Here is a 17708-nt window from a genome sequence, read left to right as displayed (position 1 = left end):
CTTACAGACATAAAATGGAAAAGAGAATGTTATGATGAACTCTATGTGAATACATTTGACATTTTTAATAAAATGGATAAATTTCTCAAAAAAATGCAACTTACCAAAGCTGAACGGAAAATGATTAGAAAATCTGAATTGTCTTTTAATTATTAATGAAGCTGAATCAGTTATTAACAACCTTTGCACAAAAAAAACCCCTAGACCAGATGACTTCAGCAGGGAATTCTTCCAAACATTTAAGGAAGAATTTAACACAATCTTACACAAATTCTTTAGGAAAATAAGAAAAGAGGGACTACTCCCTAACTCTTTTTATAAGGTCAATGTAACCTTGCTACCAAAACCTGACAATACAAGAAAGGAAAATTATAGGTCAATCTCTCTCATGAACATAAATGCAAAAATCTTATAATATTAGCAAACAAAAATCCATCAACACATATATTTCAAAAATATATCATAAGTAGGACAATGTAATCAATGTAATTCACCACATTAATAGCAAAGAGTAGAAAAAATAACATAATCATGTTGATAGATGCAGATACAGTATCTGATGAAAATTAAACAGCTAGTTGTGATTTAGAAGAACCCTTAGCAACCAAAAATATAAGAGAACCTATAGCAAACATCATATTCAATGGTGAAATATTTAAAGCTTTCCCCTGAGAAGCCAGAATGACTTAAGGATGTCAGCTATCACCAGTTCTATTCAACATTGCATTGGCGGTCCTAGCTAGTTCAATAAGGCAAGACAAAGAAATGAAAGTCATAAGAATTGGAAAGAAAGAAATAAAAATGTTATTGTTCACAGATAGCATGATTGTTTATTTGGATAGTCCAAAACAATACACATGAAAACTAACAGAAGTGGGAAGTAGCTTACATAAGTAATATAAGTAATATACTACTTATGCATGAACTTGTAAAAAAAATGTAAAAGGTACAACAAAGTATAAAAGATGCATTTCTAATAACATTGGTATAGGGACCATATTTTACACATTTTTCATTATGTTACTTTCACATATAGTAACAATCTTGATAAATACTTATTCAATGAATTAATAGGGAATATATTTTCTGACTTGGAAAACATAATATTCTAGTATTTTTAAAGAGTTAAAGTAAGTAAACTAGCCAAATATGTCAATATTGGCTAAATTGAGAGAAATCAATACACTGCTACATAGCTGAGGGAAGCATAGATTAAGCTGCATGTTTTAATAATTGGTGTGACAGTATATATCAGAGCCTAGTCACATTCATATACCATTCATTACTTTGATTCAAAAATCTCACTTACGTGAAATTATTCTAAGAATAACACAAAAGGAAAAAGTTAAATGCACAAAGATGATTAATGTAACATGTTCTATAAATAATGAAAAAGTATCCAGCAATAGTAAGTTACTGATTTAATTCTAAAGTCTAGGTTACAGGCGTAGCTTGGACCTGACTCCCCCCAATACTCCCACCACTGTTGTCACCTTGGGGTAATTATTTAAGCTCCATGAGCTTCAGTTTCCTCCTCTGTAAAACAGGGATGAAAATAGTAACTACTTTATAGACTTGCAGTGAGGAGTGAATGAGTTATTTAACAGAAAGCTCTTAGAACTTTGGAATATTAAGCATCCATGATTATGAAAAAAATTATATACTGATTGAAAAAGTACTGGTGATAATTTTGAGGGAGCAAAACAAAATGTGGTTTGTAAAATCATATGATATATATATTTATATACCTATATACATATGCCATGTATATATATTTTATAAAAGTTATCAAACCATTCCCGTTCTATATGATGACTTTGTTAAATTATATACGGATATATAGGCAAGGACTAGGAGAGAACATGGACAAAGACAAATCACTTTTTTTTTTTTTTTTTTTTTTTTTAATTTTATTTATTTATTTATGGCTGTGTTGGGTCTTCGTTCCTGTGCGAGGGCTTTCTCTAGTTGTGGCAAGTGGGGGCCACTCTTCATCGCGGTGCGCGGGCCGCTCACCATCGCGGCCTCTCTTGTTGCGGAGCACAGGCTCCAGATGCGCAGGCTCAGCAATTGTGGCTCACGGGCCCAGCCGCTCCGCGGCATGTGGGATCTTCCCAGACCAGAGCTCGAACCCGTGTGCCCTGCATTGGCAGGCAGATTCTCAACCACTGCGCCACCAGGGAAGCCCAAGACAAATCACTTTTAATTAACAGATTTGTGAGTGATCTCTTCACTTGGTAAATTGTTGTCTTCCTTAACTTTAGGTAACAAAGAAGCAATGCTCCAAACACTTTGGAGCAGACAATATAAAAAAGACCTAGAATTTCTACCTCTTTGTCTTGAATGTTAGGGTCTGCGTTATTTTCCATGAGCACGGCCATGCAGTTGATATATCCCCCATATGCAGCGCACTGCAGTGGGGTTCTTCCTGCATAATCCTGCACATTTGGGTTGATCTTATTTTCTATCAATATCTGGCAGACATCAGCATTTCCTCCCAGCGCTGCCCAGTGTAGAAGAGAATGTCCATCTTGGTCGACTAGATCTACCCTTGCTCCACCTGAAAAAGCAAAAATATAATGAAAATGTCTAATACAGAGAGCATTTGGCAAAAAGAAGTTTAAAAAATATAACAACAGTCCTTTAAATGCTTTACTCTTAGCAAAAAGCTTTCATGTATATCATCTACTTCAGATTTTTACAATAAGCCTGTGAGCTGGTCAGGGTAGGACTCCTTCCCCTTTTACATAAGGTGAAACTGAGGATCAGGCAGGTGCAGTGACTTTTCACAAATCGAACAGCTACTAACAGGTGGGGCTAGCAGTGAACCTTGAGTTTCCTGATGCCAGGCTCTTCCCTCCATCCTCCTACCCAGGCAGCTCTCTGCCATGTAAAGCTATATTTCAAAAGGCGAATGCAGGGGCTTCCCTGGTGGTGCAGTGGTTGAGAATCCGCCTGCCAACGCAGGGGACACGGGTTCGAGCCCTGGTCCGGGAAGATCCCACATGCCGCGGAGCAACTAAGCCTGTGCGCCACAACTACTGAGCCTGCGCTCTAGAGCCCGCGAGCCACAACTAGTGAAGCCCATGCGCCCAGAGCCTGTGCTCTGCAACAAGAGAAGCCACTGCAATGAGAAGCTTGTGCACCACAACAAAGAGTAGCCCCCGCTCGCCACAACTAGAGAAAGCCTGTACGCAGCAAAGAAGACCCAACACAGCCATAAATAAATAAATAAATAAATAAATAAATAAATAAATAAAATCTATTAAAAAAAAAGGTGAATGCAAGAAATCCTACCTTTTGAGAGTGACTTGTTAGGAGCACTCTTAATAACTAACCTTTGATGAGTGTCTGAATCACATCTTTGTGTCCCATCTCACAGGCTCGGAAAAGTGGAGTATGTTTCATGACATCAGTAGCATCTACTTGAGCATTATTTTCCAATAATAACTTCACGGTGCTGACATGGCCAGAAAGGGCAGCAGCATGTAAAGCTAAAAAGGGAGCGAAAGAAAGTGAAGAACTTCCAAATAACAGTTTTACCTTTTTATTATCCTTACTATGTGTCTTCTTCACTTTTGATTTTCTCATCATTTTGGCTAAATGCAATTTAATCTTCAGGATTCTCTATTTTTTAACTTTTATAGATTTCTATCTTCCTTTCTATTCATATGTATTACTCACACTTTTCCCCTTTCCTTCTACTTTTCTCATTTCACTGTTTTCTTCCTTTCCATCCTGTTGGTCTGATATGGTCTCCTCTTCTCAGTTACTAGTTTATTACCTTTTCCTCTTTCTAAGAGGGTAAGAGAACAAAAAATGACAAAGAGAAATGATTTAAATGATTCAGGCAATTCTGCCCACAAACCCACTCAATTAGTATATGTCCCTGAGGGGTTGTGTGACGGGACCTTCAATCTACTTACTATTCCTTCAGTTGGTTACCTGTGCTATTCCTGCAGTTGGTCTGTGAATCCACATGGTACTGAGAGTATGTGTATCTTACTGCACTGAGTGCATTTTTCATACAACATGACTCCAAATGCAAGCCAGCTATTTCCTCAGGGCCCAATTTCAAAAACAGCAATTCATTTCAAGACTGGAGAAAAAAGTGAGATGGAATATAGTCTCCTCTCTGGTAAGGGGTTTGAAAGAGTAATTTTGACTATGTGTGAGTTTCATGTTACGCTGATCCCTGTCTACATTATACCACTCTAGTGCTTATGTCATCACTCTTTAGATTACTCTTTAAATTCTATTTAATTCATCACTCTCTAAATTCTGAACTTTTCAGGATAACTGTCTAGAGGCCTGAGCCAATTCTTTCTAAGGATTATGGCTCTATACTGCCTAGGATAATGTTTCTTTCATAAAGTGTGATCCATGGACCAAACCTGGGATGCCTATGAAATGCAGATTCCTGGGGATTTGTTGAGAAGCTATTGCGGACTGGGTACTAATATAATGCTGGGAATTCAGCAGGGAACAAGACAGCTAAGGCTATATTCTCATAGAGGAAGCAAAACAAAACAAGACAAAAACACCGAATTAATAACATTTAAGTATTAGATGGTGATGGATGGTATAAGTAAAGAAGTAAAAAGTATTTTGATATATAGAGTGACTGGGGGATTACTTTTGATTGGTGGTTAGGGAAAGCCTTGCTAAGGCGCTGACATTTAAGTTGAGAGTAAATCATAAAAAAGAGACAGCAAAGCAGAGATCTCAAGGGAGAGTAGTCTGGGCAAAGAGAACAATGAGTACAGGGATAGGAATGAATCTATGTGTTTAAGGAAGGCAAAGAAGCTGCAGCACAATGAGTGAGAATGAGGTAAGTCAGAAAGGTAGAAAAGGCCAGATCATAAATGGCCATACAGGTCAGAGTGATGGAAGACACTGAGGGGCTTTACGTAGGTGAGTAATATTTGATTTATGCTTTCAACAGATCACTCTAGCTGTTTTGAGAATGCATTTAGTAAATTAGAGTGTAAGCAGGGAGACCAGTTAACACTAGCGCAGTTGACTGGGTGAAAACAGCGGTGGCTTGTACTAGGGTGACAGGAATGGAGATGGAGAGAAGCAGAAAGATTTAGAATATATTTTGGAGGTGGAGTCAACAGGACTTGTTGACAGGGTTTGATGTAGGATCTCTATATAGTCTGGGAACACCCCTAGTAATTCTCATGCATACTTGAGTTTGAAAAGCCTGACCTAAATGGCTGAATGTTAGTTTGGCCTAGACAAGATTCAGATGGGTGTGAGAGACTTCAAAAATCTGAAGTGTGTCATATGGAAGACAATGCAGAGTGGAACATTCAGTTTGACAAATTTTGGCTCAGTATAAGGAAGCACACCCTAATAGAGTGAGATTAAGATGGAAGTAATGGGTTCTCTATATTGGAGCTGTTCAAACAGAGGCTGAAAGACACTGGGGAGAATGTTATAAGGCAAATTAAGGCATGATGTATCTGTGAGAGTTCTGTGATTTTCACATTTAAGAGCATAAGAATGCTTTTTCTTTTTCTCCCAGATGAAATTTTATACAACATCCAACATATAAAATAGTTAAGAGTTGAGTGGTTCTGCCTAAAGTAGGGGTAGAGGGTTACCCACTTAAGCATTTACCCCTCAGCAACATTTCAGGTACCTCTATAGGAACGTGTTGTTCTAAAGAACATGGTTTGGAAACCCCTGGACTAGATTTAATTTTAAGGTACTTTTTAATTCTGAAATTCTACAATTATGTAATGTGGCTTCAAGTATGCAACAGATACTCTTCAGACAAATATCAATGTCAAATTTTTAAAAAACAGACAAAATTTCAATTAAGCATAAGATAGAATTAATGATCTTATTAAAGGAAATTCCCCATTTCTGAGTATTTTCATTTATTTTAAAACAATCTTAGACTACTATTGCTGCTCCCTCTTTGAAAAAGTACCACAAGTTTACCTAGGAGCTTTAAAAATTATTTTCAATAACTTTCTGTTATGGAAAATTTCAAACATATTCAAAAGTAAAGGCAATAGTAGTCCAGTGAACTCAATATTGTCGTCACCCAGATTCAACAATTATGTGTTGGCTAATCTTGTTCCATCTAACTGCTATCCATGCCCCCACTTCTGATTTTTTGAAGGAAATTCTAGAGTCATATGCTTCCGTTTGTGAATATTTTAGTATGTCTGAAAGACAAGGATTCTTTTTTTAAACACAACCACTGTATCAGTCAGAGTATCTCTCAGATACTCTAGATAGAATTCAATATGAAGAATTGCTACCTTTGTACTGAAGAACTGAAAAAGCAAAAAGGGAACACTAAGGTATCACAGAGGCAGTAAATGCAGAAAACGGCTAGCAATTCTAAGACTGAGGAAACGAAAAGAAGAGGACGGAATTATTACAACTTTAAACGCTCAGAAGAGGCACCCAGCAGAGCTGAAGCTCGGACCTCAGAGGAGGGGCTTTGCTTGGCTGTTGTTGGTGTCTCTGAGAAGGGTGCTCTTTGGCCGCTACCGTGAGTGCTGGAAAAACTGCAAAGTGAAATTAACTGTTGCCACTGGAACAAGCTCTCAGTGCTCTGTTGTGTAACACTCACTAGGGTAATGCTGACAGGAACGGGAAACAAAAACAAGAATAGGAAGCAAACAGGAAGATGCAGTCCCATGCTCCTCTTCCAGCTTTCCAGTCTCCCTGTACTGCCCCCTGTGGGCTGACTCCCCTGCTGGCAAAGAGGGAACGTGGTTTGCAGAACCCCAGCCCCAGCCATGCAAAGAAAAGATAGGCCCATTTTCATACCTAAAAAATATTAACAAAAGTTTTGTAATATCAAATATCCAGATAGTGTTCACATTTTCCTGAGAGCTTTATAATTTTTTTGTAATTGATTTATTTGAATCAAGATCCAAATAATACCCATATATTGCTATTGATAAGAACTCATTTTTAATTAAGGGAAAACAACTCTGTAGAGGGATGATGGAAAGGAACTCACTTGCATAGAAGAGAAATGTCAGGAAGGTATCTCTGACATATAATAAAATCTCCTTAGGATAAAGAGCCCAGGGAATGAATGAATTTGAGAGGAATTTATGTCTCAACCCCAACCATGATGCACATCAGAAAGGCAACTTTGGTCGAGAGAATGCAAGTATCCTAGCCCATACTTTATTAAAATACATGAAAAGTTAAACAAAGAGCGATGCTAGTGATAAAGACTGCATATTAATACAAGTCTGACAAAAAAATTAAATATTCAGATCATTTATAAACTCAGTGTCCTATGTGTCTGTACAGTACTCCTTAAGAAGCTTAAGGTCTACTATGAAGCTTTGGTATAGAAATATTCAATACTTTCAAAAGTTAAAGCCTTTATCAAAACTGATATTACCTAAAAACTCTTTTTAAAAAATTAGAAGGTGCGATGGTCTAGGTATAGGGAGGGAGATACGAGGTGTAGCAACTCCATTCCCCTCTGTCCCCCAAGTGCTACATCAATAGTGTCAGTGGTCAAGAAAGATCTTATTCAGGATAACAGGTAGGTGCAAACAGCTCTAGTATGTTTCTACAAATAAGAAAACATAACATTGAGAAGCTCATAGCTGAGGTTTTGTTCTGTTCAGTGTTATTGTGCTGTTCTGTGATTTTTCTTTCTCCTTCTGACTTGCAATTTGGATATACAGGTGTCCCTCGATATCTGTGGGGGATTGATTCCAGGAGCCTCTATAGATACCAAAATCTGAAGATGCTCAAGACCCTTATATAAGATGGTAAGTAAAGTGAATACAAGTCAGGCTTCCATAACCGCAGATGCAAAACCCTCAGTTACGGAGGGCTGACTGCAGTATATAAGGAAGAGACCTCTAAGGTGACAATGAGTGTTAAAATACTTATACTTCTCTTACTAATCAACACATAGTTAGAGGGCTCTCTTATTAGAAAAAGAGATTAAAGGAAGCACCTAGTAAGAGCTTTTGAAGCTTTGAAGCTTCTAGAGCCATGGGAGGTTAACTCTGAAATGGGAGATTCAGGATGCAGCAATGCTGTTCAAAACTGAGAAAAGAGCATATTAAATGAGACTGGTGAGAACATACTCAGATGTGTGCGTTCTCTAAAATGTAATTCTAAATGTTTGAAAATATAGTTAATAATTGCTAGGTATGTATAGTTTTAAAGTGCAGGTTCATTCTTTTTTACACAAAGATATATGTTCAGAAGAGTTCCCGCAATCATGTCTAAGGAGCAACAAGGCTTGTAAATCAAATGCCAAGATTCACTTGGTAGAAACACAGGCTAATTTTAGCCATAATACTTGGAAGAAATAAAGCTGTTGGAGTGATGTCCTGGCAACCTAAACTTAAAAAGTTAAGATGAAAGTCAAACAATATTAGATTAAGAACAATGGTTTCAACTTACTATTTTGCAAAATAGCACCATCTACACTTTGAAGCCTGAATGAAAGCAAACTGAATATGTCTGCCAGTTCTTACCTGTACCTCCATATTTGTCTGCCATGTTAATGTCAATGTCAGATTTTAAACTCAGCATAGTCCTAAGGACGTCATCACTGCCTTTCCCAGCAGCCCACATAAAGGATGTTCTTCCTTCAAGGTCTGAATCATCTTTTACTGAAGGATGTTTTAGAAACACTTTAACTGTTTCCTGTAAGAAAACTTCATTTAAAAATTTGAGACAAGAGAGTGGCATTTTCTATGGTAAGAAAGCCAGTGTTATATGTGACTTCCACTTAGAAGCAAAGTATTTTTTCCTCTACTTTTGAATCAAATGAAATTATCTTTTTATGAATAACGAAATTACAATGTCCATTGAAAGTGACAATCTTCTGTCCTTATACATTGGTTTTAGTTTTCATAGCACTTCAAAAATGTAACCTAACTCCCTCATTCAACATTCTAATAATTGAGAATGATCATCCTCAATTAAGTTTAAAAACTCAACTGCAGAGAAGCCTAATACATTCTCTCACTGTGTGTTTTGCTACTATTTTAAAAAATAGTTAGTGCATTTATCAAATAATTATAGGTAGTTACTGAGAAATGCAGTGTTCAATTCATCTAAACAAATATTTATTCAGCATTTCCTACATTCAAGGTCCTTCCTCTATAGAATCATACAAAAATTAGGACCCTTAATAATTCTAATAGTGTTTAACAATTTTAATCGGGGTTAATATTCATAGCATTTAAAATTGCATCTTTCCTCAAAACTCAGATGCTTACAAGCTTTTAGGAAGATCACAGAAACTTTTGCTTGAATGGAAATAAAATAGTTTCAGAAAAAAACAATTTCTGGAGGCTGTGAGGTGGCCAAAAATGTACAAAATGTTGATGATCAATATTTCAGAGCAAGAAAAAATTTAAGGGCTCATCTCGCCCAGCTCCTCATTTTACAGATGATATTTAGACTCAAGGTCATATAAACACTGGTAGCAGTTAACAGGAGTAGAATGCAGGGTTAAATCACTGCACTCTTTCCACTGTAACACACACTGCTTCCTAGTCTTAAAACTAGACGTTGAGCTACTGAGGTATTACAGCTTAGTGCTCCTTAGGATCTAGTGTATGTCCTTATTAAGTAGATTTGAATAAAGAAATAAAATTTTGGGACTTCCCTGGTGGTTAAGAATCCAATGCAGGGGGGCACTTCCCTGGTGGCACAGTGGTTAAGAATCCGCCTGCCAATGCAGGGGGCACGGGTTCGAACCCTGGTCCGGGAAGATCCCACATGCTGTGGAGCAACTAAGCCCATGAGCCACAACTACTGAGCCCAAGGGCCACAACTACTGAAGCCTGTGCACCAAGAGCCCATGCTCCGCAACAAGAGAAGACACCGCAATGAGAAGCCCACGCACTGCAACGAAGAGTAACCTCCGCTCGCTGCAACTAGAGAAAGCCCGCGCACAGCAACGAAGACCCAACGCAGCCAAAAATAAATATAAATAAATTAAATAAATTAAAAAAAAAAAAAAAAGAATCCAATGCAGGAGACATGGGTTCAATCCCTGGTCCAGGAAGATCACACATGCTGCGGAGCAACTAAGCCCATGTGCCACAACTACTGAGCCTGCACTCTAGAGCTTGCGAGCCAGAACTACTGAGCCCACGTGCCACAACTACTGAAGCCCACACGCTAGAGCCCGTGTCCACAACAAGCCACCGCAATGAGAAGCCCGCGCACTGCAACAAAGAGTAGCCCCCGATCGCCGCAACTAGAGAAAGCCCGTGTGCAGCAATGAAGACCCGATGTAGCCAAAAATAAATAAATAAATAAATTTATAAAAAAAAAGAAATAAAATTTTAAAATGTTGGTGATTTGGGGGTTTCTTTTAATAATTTGCAAACATTTCTTTGTTGAGTATGTTTTCTTAATGATGAATGTTTGCAAGGGTTTTATGGGACTGTTGTTGTTGTTGATGATGTTTTTTAAAAAGACAATTACAATCTCTTGTGAATTAATAGAGTCCCAGGAGATCAAGGGACTTGAAATTGAGCCTATAAAATTTGCATAATTATTAAAAAACTATTTCTGTAATTGGCAGATTGTCTAAAGCAAGTGTTTCTTTGAATAAACATCTGTAATGTTCTAGCGTTCTTTCTTACTAGCATTAGCACAGTTACTTAATTACTGGTTTCTGTACATAGGTTAAATTTGGAGTCTAAGACTTGGGTTCAAGATCTTGAGCAAATCTTTTTTTTAAAAATTTTTTTTTAAATCATAGCAGTGACTTTTTTTTTTTAATTTTTATTTATTTATTTATTTATTTATTTATTTATTTATTTATTTATTTATGGCTGTGTTGGGTCTTCGTTTCTGTGCGAGGGCTTTCTCTAGTTGTGGCAAGCGGGGGCCACTCTTCATCGCGGTTCGTGGCCCTCTCACCATCGCGGCCTCTCTTGTTGCAGAGCACAGGCTCCAGACGCGCAGGCTCAGTAATTGTGGCTCACGGGCCCAGCTGCTCCGCGGCATGTGGGATCCTCCCAGACCAGGGCTCGAACTTGCGTCCCCTGCATCGGCAGGCAGACTCTCAACCACTGCGCCACCAGGGAAGCCCAAGCAAATCATTTAATCTCTTGGAACCTTGGTTTCTTCATCTGTAAGTAGGGGTAACATGTCCTTTCATAGGCCTATGTTGAAATATGGATTGAATTCTGATTTCCATAGGTTGACTAGACTGGGCCAATTGGATTTCTTATCTATGTGTAATAAGAATGAACTCCTCCTCAAAAACTCTGTATTTTTCTGAGATCTTGGGAGATAATAGAAGATAATGGTTTACCAAAACTTTAGGTGATATATAGAATAGATTTTTAGGAATGCCAAGAAGGGGGATGATTGCTATAGTTGCTCTGGGTACCAGAGAGAAAGAAAAGTGGGAAAATAAGATGTTTTCTCAATCCAAGAATTCAGTGTATTCAACAGTGCATTTGGGGAGGTCAGGAAGATGGAATTATACTATGCTGATGATAACATTCTCATAATTTAATGAAACCAGGTGTTTCACTATGCACTCTCATGTAGAAGGCAGCAAAATCCACTGTGACTGCGTTAATGTGTGCCTCTTTGGATGTGTCTCTAGTTCTTAGTGGCCACTCATACTCAGGAGGCTGAAGCAGCCTAGACATTATCATGTTGCTGGCTGGACTGAGTGACATAATGGATGAGAAAGTACTTTGTAAACTGTAAAGTGTGGCAGGAAGGAACTATTAATAATAGTTAATATCATTGGATATATCAATAATTCATATTTTTGCTTTCTCAGATGTACAATATACAAAATTATTAGCACAAATAATAATAACAATGAATGCTATTTCTTGAATACCTACTCTATGCCAAGTATTACACTAGGCACTGGTCATAAACTTTCTCTAATCCTTATAATAATCCTAAAAGAAAAGGTATAATTATTCTCATTTTACATATGAAGAAACTAAGACTCAGAGAGGTTAAGAACTTATGCAAGGTCGTACAGCTAGCAAATAGCACAGTCAGGATTCTAGCCAAGGTCTATCTAGTTCTAAAGCCTTGCCCACTGCCTTCAGGACAATTATAGATTGCCAAACACTAGATTGTCTTTAGTGCCTTACAATTAACAAAAAAGATTAAGTACACTTCAGTAAAGCAAAATGTTACACTGAACAGTTAAAATAAAAATTCTTTAAAACTTCCCATGTGACTAACAACTTTATAAAAATTCAGACTATCACCTGAATCACAGAGTGAACAGTATGAGCAATTGTTAAAAAATAATTGCTACACAAACACACAAATGAGTACAAGTAACAGTGTGAAATCTGAATAAGGTCAGTGGATTATATCAATATCAATTTCCAGTTTATGACATTATATTATACTTTTGCAAGATGTTACCACTGGAGTGAACTGAATGAAGGGTACATGGGATCTTGCTGTTTTATTTCTTACAACTGCATGTGAATTTACAATTATATCAAAATAAAAATTTCATTTAAAAAAAAGATAATTGTCATGGTTTACTTACAGCGAAGTTACTCTGAGCTGCATAGTGCAAGGGTGTTGCTCCCTGGCTGTCAGATGGGATGGTTCCAGACTTATTTCTTTCTAAAAGCAGATGGACAATCTGTGCGTGGCCTGAAAGCAGACACAAGGTAGTTATCACATAAAAGGACTGATTCACTTATAATCTATTTAAAGGAAAGGGGTAAGAAAAATCATTAGCACATAAACCAGCATTCACAATACCCAGTGCAGCCTCTTCTAACTTCTCACGAAAATACATGATTATGTAGCACAAAGGCAAAAACTTACAACGCTAAAAACTTAATGCTTCAACCAGGAAGGAAATGACTAATTATAACAGCCAGATTGAGAAAAAACTGTATTAGGTATCAGCTCACTGCATCCCCTGGCTTCACCTTATAAAACTGCCCATAAAAACAGAAGAAGGCACGTTAGGAGCCAGCCCCTCTCAGCCATCAGTGTCCCTGGCCTCCAGGTTCCATTGCACCATCAATCAGAACTACGCGGTTGTTCTCTTCTGCTACTCAGGAGGACAACCTATAATACAAACTCTTGTGAGCTCTGAGGCCTTCTATCCATCCCCTCTAACCTCCCTCCCCCAATTTTTTAACATCTAGGCAGTGATTTCAAATCCCAGAAAACAGGTGGGCAGGAATGATGAGGTGGTAGTAGAGAAACATACTCTGCAGTACACTTTGGAGGATGTGGATGTGGTCTCCACAAGTGAAGAACTGTAGAAAGGATCAAAGAATAAACAAGCCTGGTAATCTTATATTTAGGAAACCTGAATTTCATACATGCCATTGCTTCAGTGTATAGGGAATGAGGCAATGAAGAAGATGCCACATTAGCAGAGCAAGAATACACTGCATGAAAGCCAGGCAGAAAAAAAGGAATTTGAGTGGGAGCTGTGCTTGTCTACCTGCTCTCCAGCTATGGTTTGAGATGGAGTTCTCCATAACATGAACGGGCAAAAACAGGATCAAAGGCAATCTATGCACATAGTCAATCTAAATATCTCTCGTTTGAAAGATAAAGAGAAAAATTCAGAAAAGGCTATATGAAAACATACTCTAGGACAGGGAGAAAGGAACACCATCAGAAAGAAGAAGAGCATACCTCAGAAAATGATCTAGAGAAGGATCCAGAGGAAAATTTCAGGCAACTGTTTGGCATCCTTGACTTTTGCAAAGAGATGGTCTCTATGAAATGAAACAGAATATCCTAAGAAGAAAATAATCTAAAATGAAAAGGTAATGGAAGGAGATAAAAAGGAAAAAAGCTGAGATAAAAAGAAATATGGATGAGAGAAGGAAATCAAAATATAACCTAAAATACAATCTATAAGAGGCAGAAAGAAAGCTGAACTTGTGGAACACAAGTCAATTTAGTGCTGTGGAGACAAATTTGCAAAGTCCTCCTAGAATGCAGAGGAAAAGGGATGAAACTGCACCTTGAAATGAAGTCTAAATAATAATTATAAATCTGACTATAAAACTGAATGCAATCATTTAAAAAAGAGATAATGTGTAATTTAAAAACTAAGTCCATAATAATAATGGTTTATTATAATTATTAATATTAATTAATAATTACTATCAGATTATATTTATAAATACCCGAAGAATGATAAGTGAAAGTGTGCTAAATTCCTCATTTTTAAATAGATGGGAATTAATAGACACAGTTTTGCTCTGGACTCTGACTTAGGCTTAAAAATTTAAAAGTAACTACTAGTAGAACTTAAAAATCCTCCTAAAACATTAGGCAATTCAAAACCAAACAACAACAAATGTAATCCACACACCACAAGGCAGAAAACAAAGGAATCAGGAAAGAACCAAAACACTAATAATACTCAAAGAGCAGAATAACAGAAAAAAGATCAAATTATACAATTTATAACAATGACTATCAGTGGGTAAAACTCCTTCACTAAAAGAGACTCTCAGAGTGCCAAAAATCAGACACATACACATATATACTCTCTCATTTAAAAAAGTGATCCCCAAAAAGGTTAAGTCAAAGGCATATCAGGAAATATGATGAAAAGGAAATCAAATATCATAGTATTAGCTCACATATAAAATTAGAGCCCTTCTCCAAAAAAGCAAAGGCACTGAATGTGAAGATTATTTTATATTTACATTTGTCAACAAATGTGCATTACTTTTATAATAAAAATGAAAAGACACGATGTTGAAATTAATATATAACAGAGAATACATTCTATATTGCTAAAATTTAAGCATACAACAGAGTGATTTAGGTATAAAGCACCACATATCAATTAAAAATTAAAACAATTAAATAGGAGGTGGGAGCTGACAGGGGGAGAGAAGCCATGGAAAATTTCCTATACTCATGCAGTTCCTCCTACTGTTGATCCTTGGTTTCACATTCAACTCACCTAGTAAAGCTGCCCAGTGAAGAGGCGTTCGAAATAAGTTATCGTAAGATGTTATATTGCAGCTTTCGTATGAGGTCAAGACATCAACCACTGTCACGTTCCCATCAGCAACTGCAAAGTGAAGAGGTGTTCGACCCTCGTAGTCTTGCCAGTTCAGTAAAGACTCTGTTGGAGCAGCATCCTATTTTTAAGGAACCAGAGACCTCAGACATACATGGAATCCTTAATAAATCACGTTTGACACAGTATTAACTGAGCAATTTTTGAAACCTACATATTCTCTCTCAGCAGAAGTGATAAATTCAGAAAAAAGTATACAGTCTAAATCTTTAAAAATTAATTTTCATATTTAACTATAAAAAGTACAGAAAAGATACAATAAACAACATGTACCATCTATCAATAGATTAAATAGGGATCAACATTTTGCCTAATGTGCTTTTTTTAATCTCTTACAGATTCAGCTAAAGGCATATGTTTTGTATTTTTGCTTCACATATATACATCCATAAACAACAGTTAAATTTTGTATGTGTGTTTTCAATATTTATACTTATGTATTATACCATACATATCCCTGAATTTTTTTTCAAAATTATACTTTTGAATTTTTAATTTCAACACAATACATTTGAGTATCTATGATGATACTAGTCCATTTGTTAAACCACAATTTAGTTAACCATTCTCCTACTGAGGGATATTTAGGTTATTTACATTTTTTCCCACTATTAACAATAATGCTGCAATGAACACGCTTCCTTTACATGTCCCTTTGTGGCACATGTGATTTTTCTCTAGCCCAGACACCTAGATGGGAAATTGCTGGGTTGAAGGATATTTGCATCTTCAGCTAGTATTGTCAAACTGCTCTCTAAATGGCTGTACTAATTAACACATCCATAACGATGTGTAAAAGCTTTTATTTCCCCACATGCTGGTACAGATTAACCACTTAGTATTATCAAACTTACATTTTTCCCCTTATAGGTATGAAATGCATTTCACTGATGTTTTAATTTGTATTTCTTTTATGAATGAGGTTGAGTTTTTTAAAAATCATATGTTTATTGGATATTTGGTTTAAATTGACAGTTTACAACACTTATTCATTTTTCTACTGGATCTTTGTAGCAGATATGATGCATTGCTAAGGTCCCCCTTCACGACTAAAGGACCTACTTCCCCATCTGCTGCAAGTGCTGCCAGCAAATGACTTTCTACTGTCATCCTTTTGGAATTGCTTCAGCTAAAGAGAGTTACCTCACCTACGGTCAGGTCCCTTCTCAGATTAGGTCATATCCAAAGCCAAGCTCTCTTGTCCAAATTTAAGAACTCTCTGAAGGGCCATCCCAGATTTAGAGCTGTCTATACAGTCAGGCTATTTTACAAAAAAGAGTATTAAAGGTATTATAAACACTTCAAAAAAAGAAGTAGAATATTACCACAATGGTATTCTAGGCCCTTGAGTCTCCCAAGGACTTAGATGCATTTATAAGGGAGAAAAAAAAAGCCAAATCTGTGAGGAAATAAGATATTATGAGTGAGAATCATCCTCCAAAGACTTCAGATCTTGGAATTAACACAAAAAGAATATAAAATAACTATCTATGAAACATGTAAGAAAATAAAAAATGAAATAAAAGGTGAGCAAGGAAACAAAAACTCTCAAAATGATCAGGCAGATCTGAAAAAGAACCAAGTAGAACTTTTAGAAGTGAAAATATAATCACTAAGATTGAAGACTAAATGAATAGGGTAAACAAGAGATTGGATGCAGCTGAAGAAAGACCTGGCAAACTGGAAGGCAGATCTGATGTAACTACCCAGAATGTAGCAGAAAGAGACAAGATGATAGAAATGTAAAAGAGAAGTTAAGAGACATGGAAAGTAAAATGGAAAGGTCTAAAATATGTATTACTGGAGACTCCATAGGCAGGAGTAGAGAGAATAAAAGAGAGGCAATATTTAAAGAGATAATGGTTATATATTTTCCAGAAATGAGATGCAATAATCAGAATGTATACTAAACAGGAAAAAAAAAAAAAAGGCACACCTAGACAAACCGTAGTAAAACTGTAGTTATGCCATGTAGAAAAATTTTAAAAAGCAGCCTGAGAGAAAAGATATCTATAAAGAGATGACACAGACCAATAACAGGCTCTTCAAGAGGAATTAATGAAAGGCAGAAAGCAGCAAAATGACAGTCTGAAAGAGTTGAGAAAAGTAACTACTTAGAACTGTGTATACAGGAAAACTATATATTCAAGAGCACAGTAGAAATGTAGACATTCTTAACAAATAAAATCAGGGAGGGCTTCCCTGGTGGTGCAGTGGTTAAGAATCCACCTGCCAATGCAGGGGACATGGGTTCAATCCCTCTCCTGGGAAGATCCTACATGCCACGGAGCAATAAAGCCCATGCACAACTACTGAGCCTGAGCTCTAGAGCCCACATGCCACAACTACTGAAGCCTGTGCGCCTAGAGCCTGTGCTCCACAACAAGAGAAGCCCACCCACTGCAATGAAGAGTAGCCCCTACTCACCGCAACTAGAGAAAGCCCGCGCACAGCAACAAAGACCCAACACAGCCAAAAAAACAAAACAAAAAACAAACAAATAAATAAATTTATTAAAAAAAAAATCAGGGAGTTTACCACCATAGATCTACACTAAAGGAAGTTCTAAGAATTATATTTCAGAAAGTAAGATAATAATAACTCTAGAAGGAAAATTTGAGACTCAAGAAGAAATGCAGAGCAAAGAAATTAGTTAACACAC

General features: G+C 36.9%; 1 protein-coding gene across 4 annotated transcripts in view; it reads right to left on the bottom strand.

The window, feature by feature from the left end:
- INVS (inversin) overlaps positions 1-17708 on the bottom strand; it is a 146653-nt gene that overhangs the window by 52371 nt on the left and 76574 nt on the right. For all 4 annotated transcript variants that reach the window (XM_007197065.3, XM_007197066.3, XM_007197067.3 and 1 more), the window contains exons 6-10: positions 14927-15107; positions 12518-12627; positions 8487-8658; positions 3339-3494; positions 2331-2560 (exon numbers count right to left, since the gene is read on the bottom strand). In XM_007197065.3, coding sequence (XP_007197127.2) covers positions 2331-2560; positions 3339-3494; positions 8487-8658; positions 12518-12627; positions 14927-15107 — 849 coding nt within the window. The remainder of the gene's footprint in view (positions 1-2330; positions 2561-3338; positions 3495-8486; positions 8659-12517; positions 12628-14926; positions 15108-17708) is intronic.

Source organism: Balaenoptera acutorostrata, chromosome 6 (genome assembly GCF_949987535.1).
Source record: "Balaenoptera acutorostrata chromosome 6, mBalAcu1.1, whole genome shotgun sequence".
Taxonomy (NCBI): domain Eukaryota; kingdom Metazoa; phylum Chordata; class Mammalia; order Artiodactyla; family Balaenopteridae; genus Balaenoptera; species Balaenoptera acutorostrata.
Note: the sequence above shows the minus strand (reverse complement) of the source record. Positions and strands in the feature narration are given on the sequence as shown.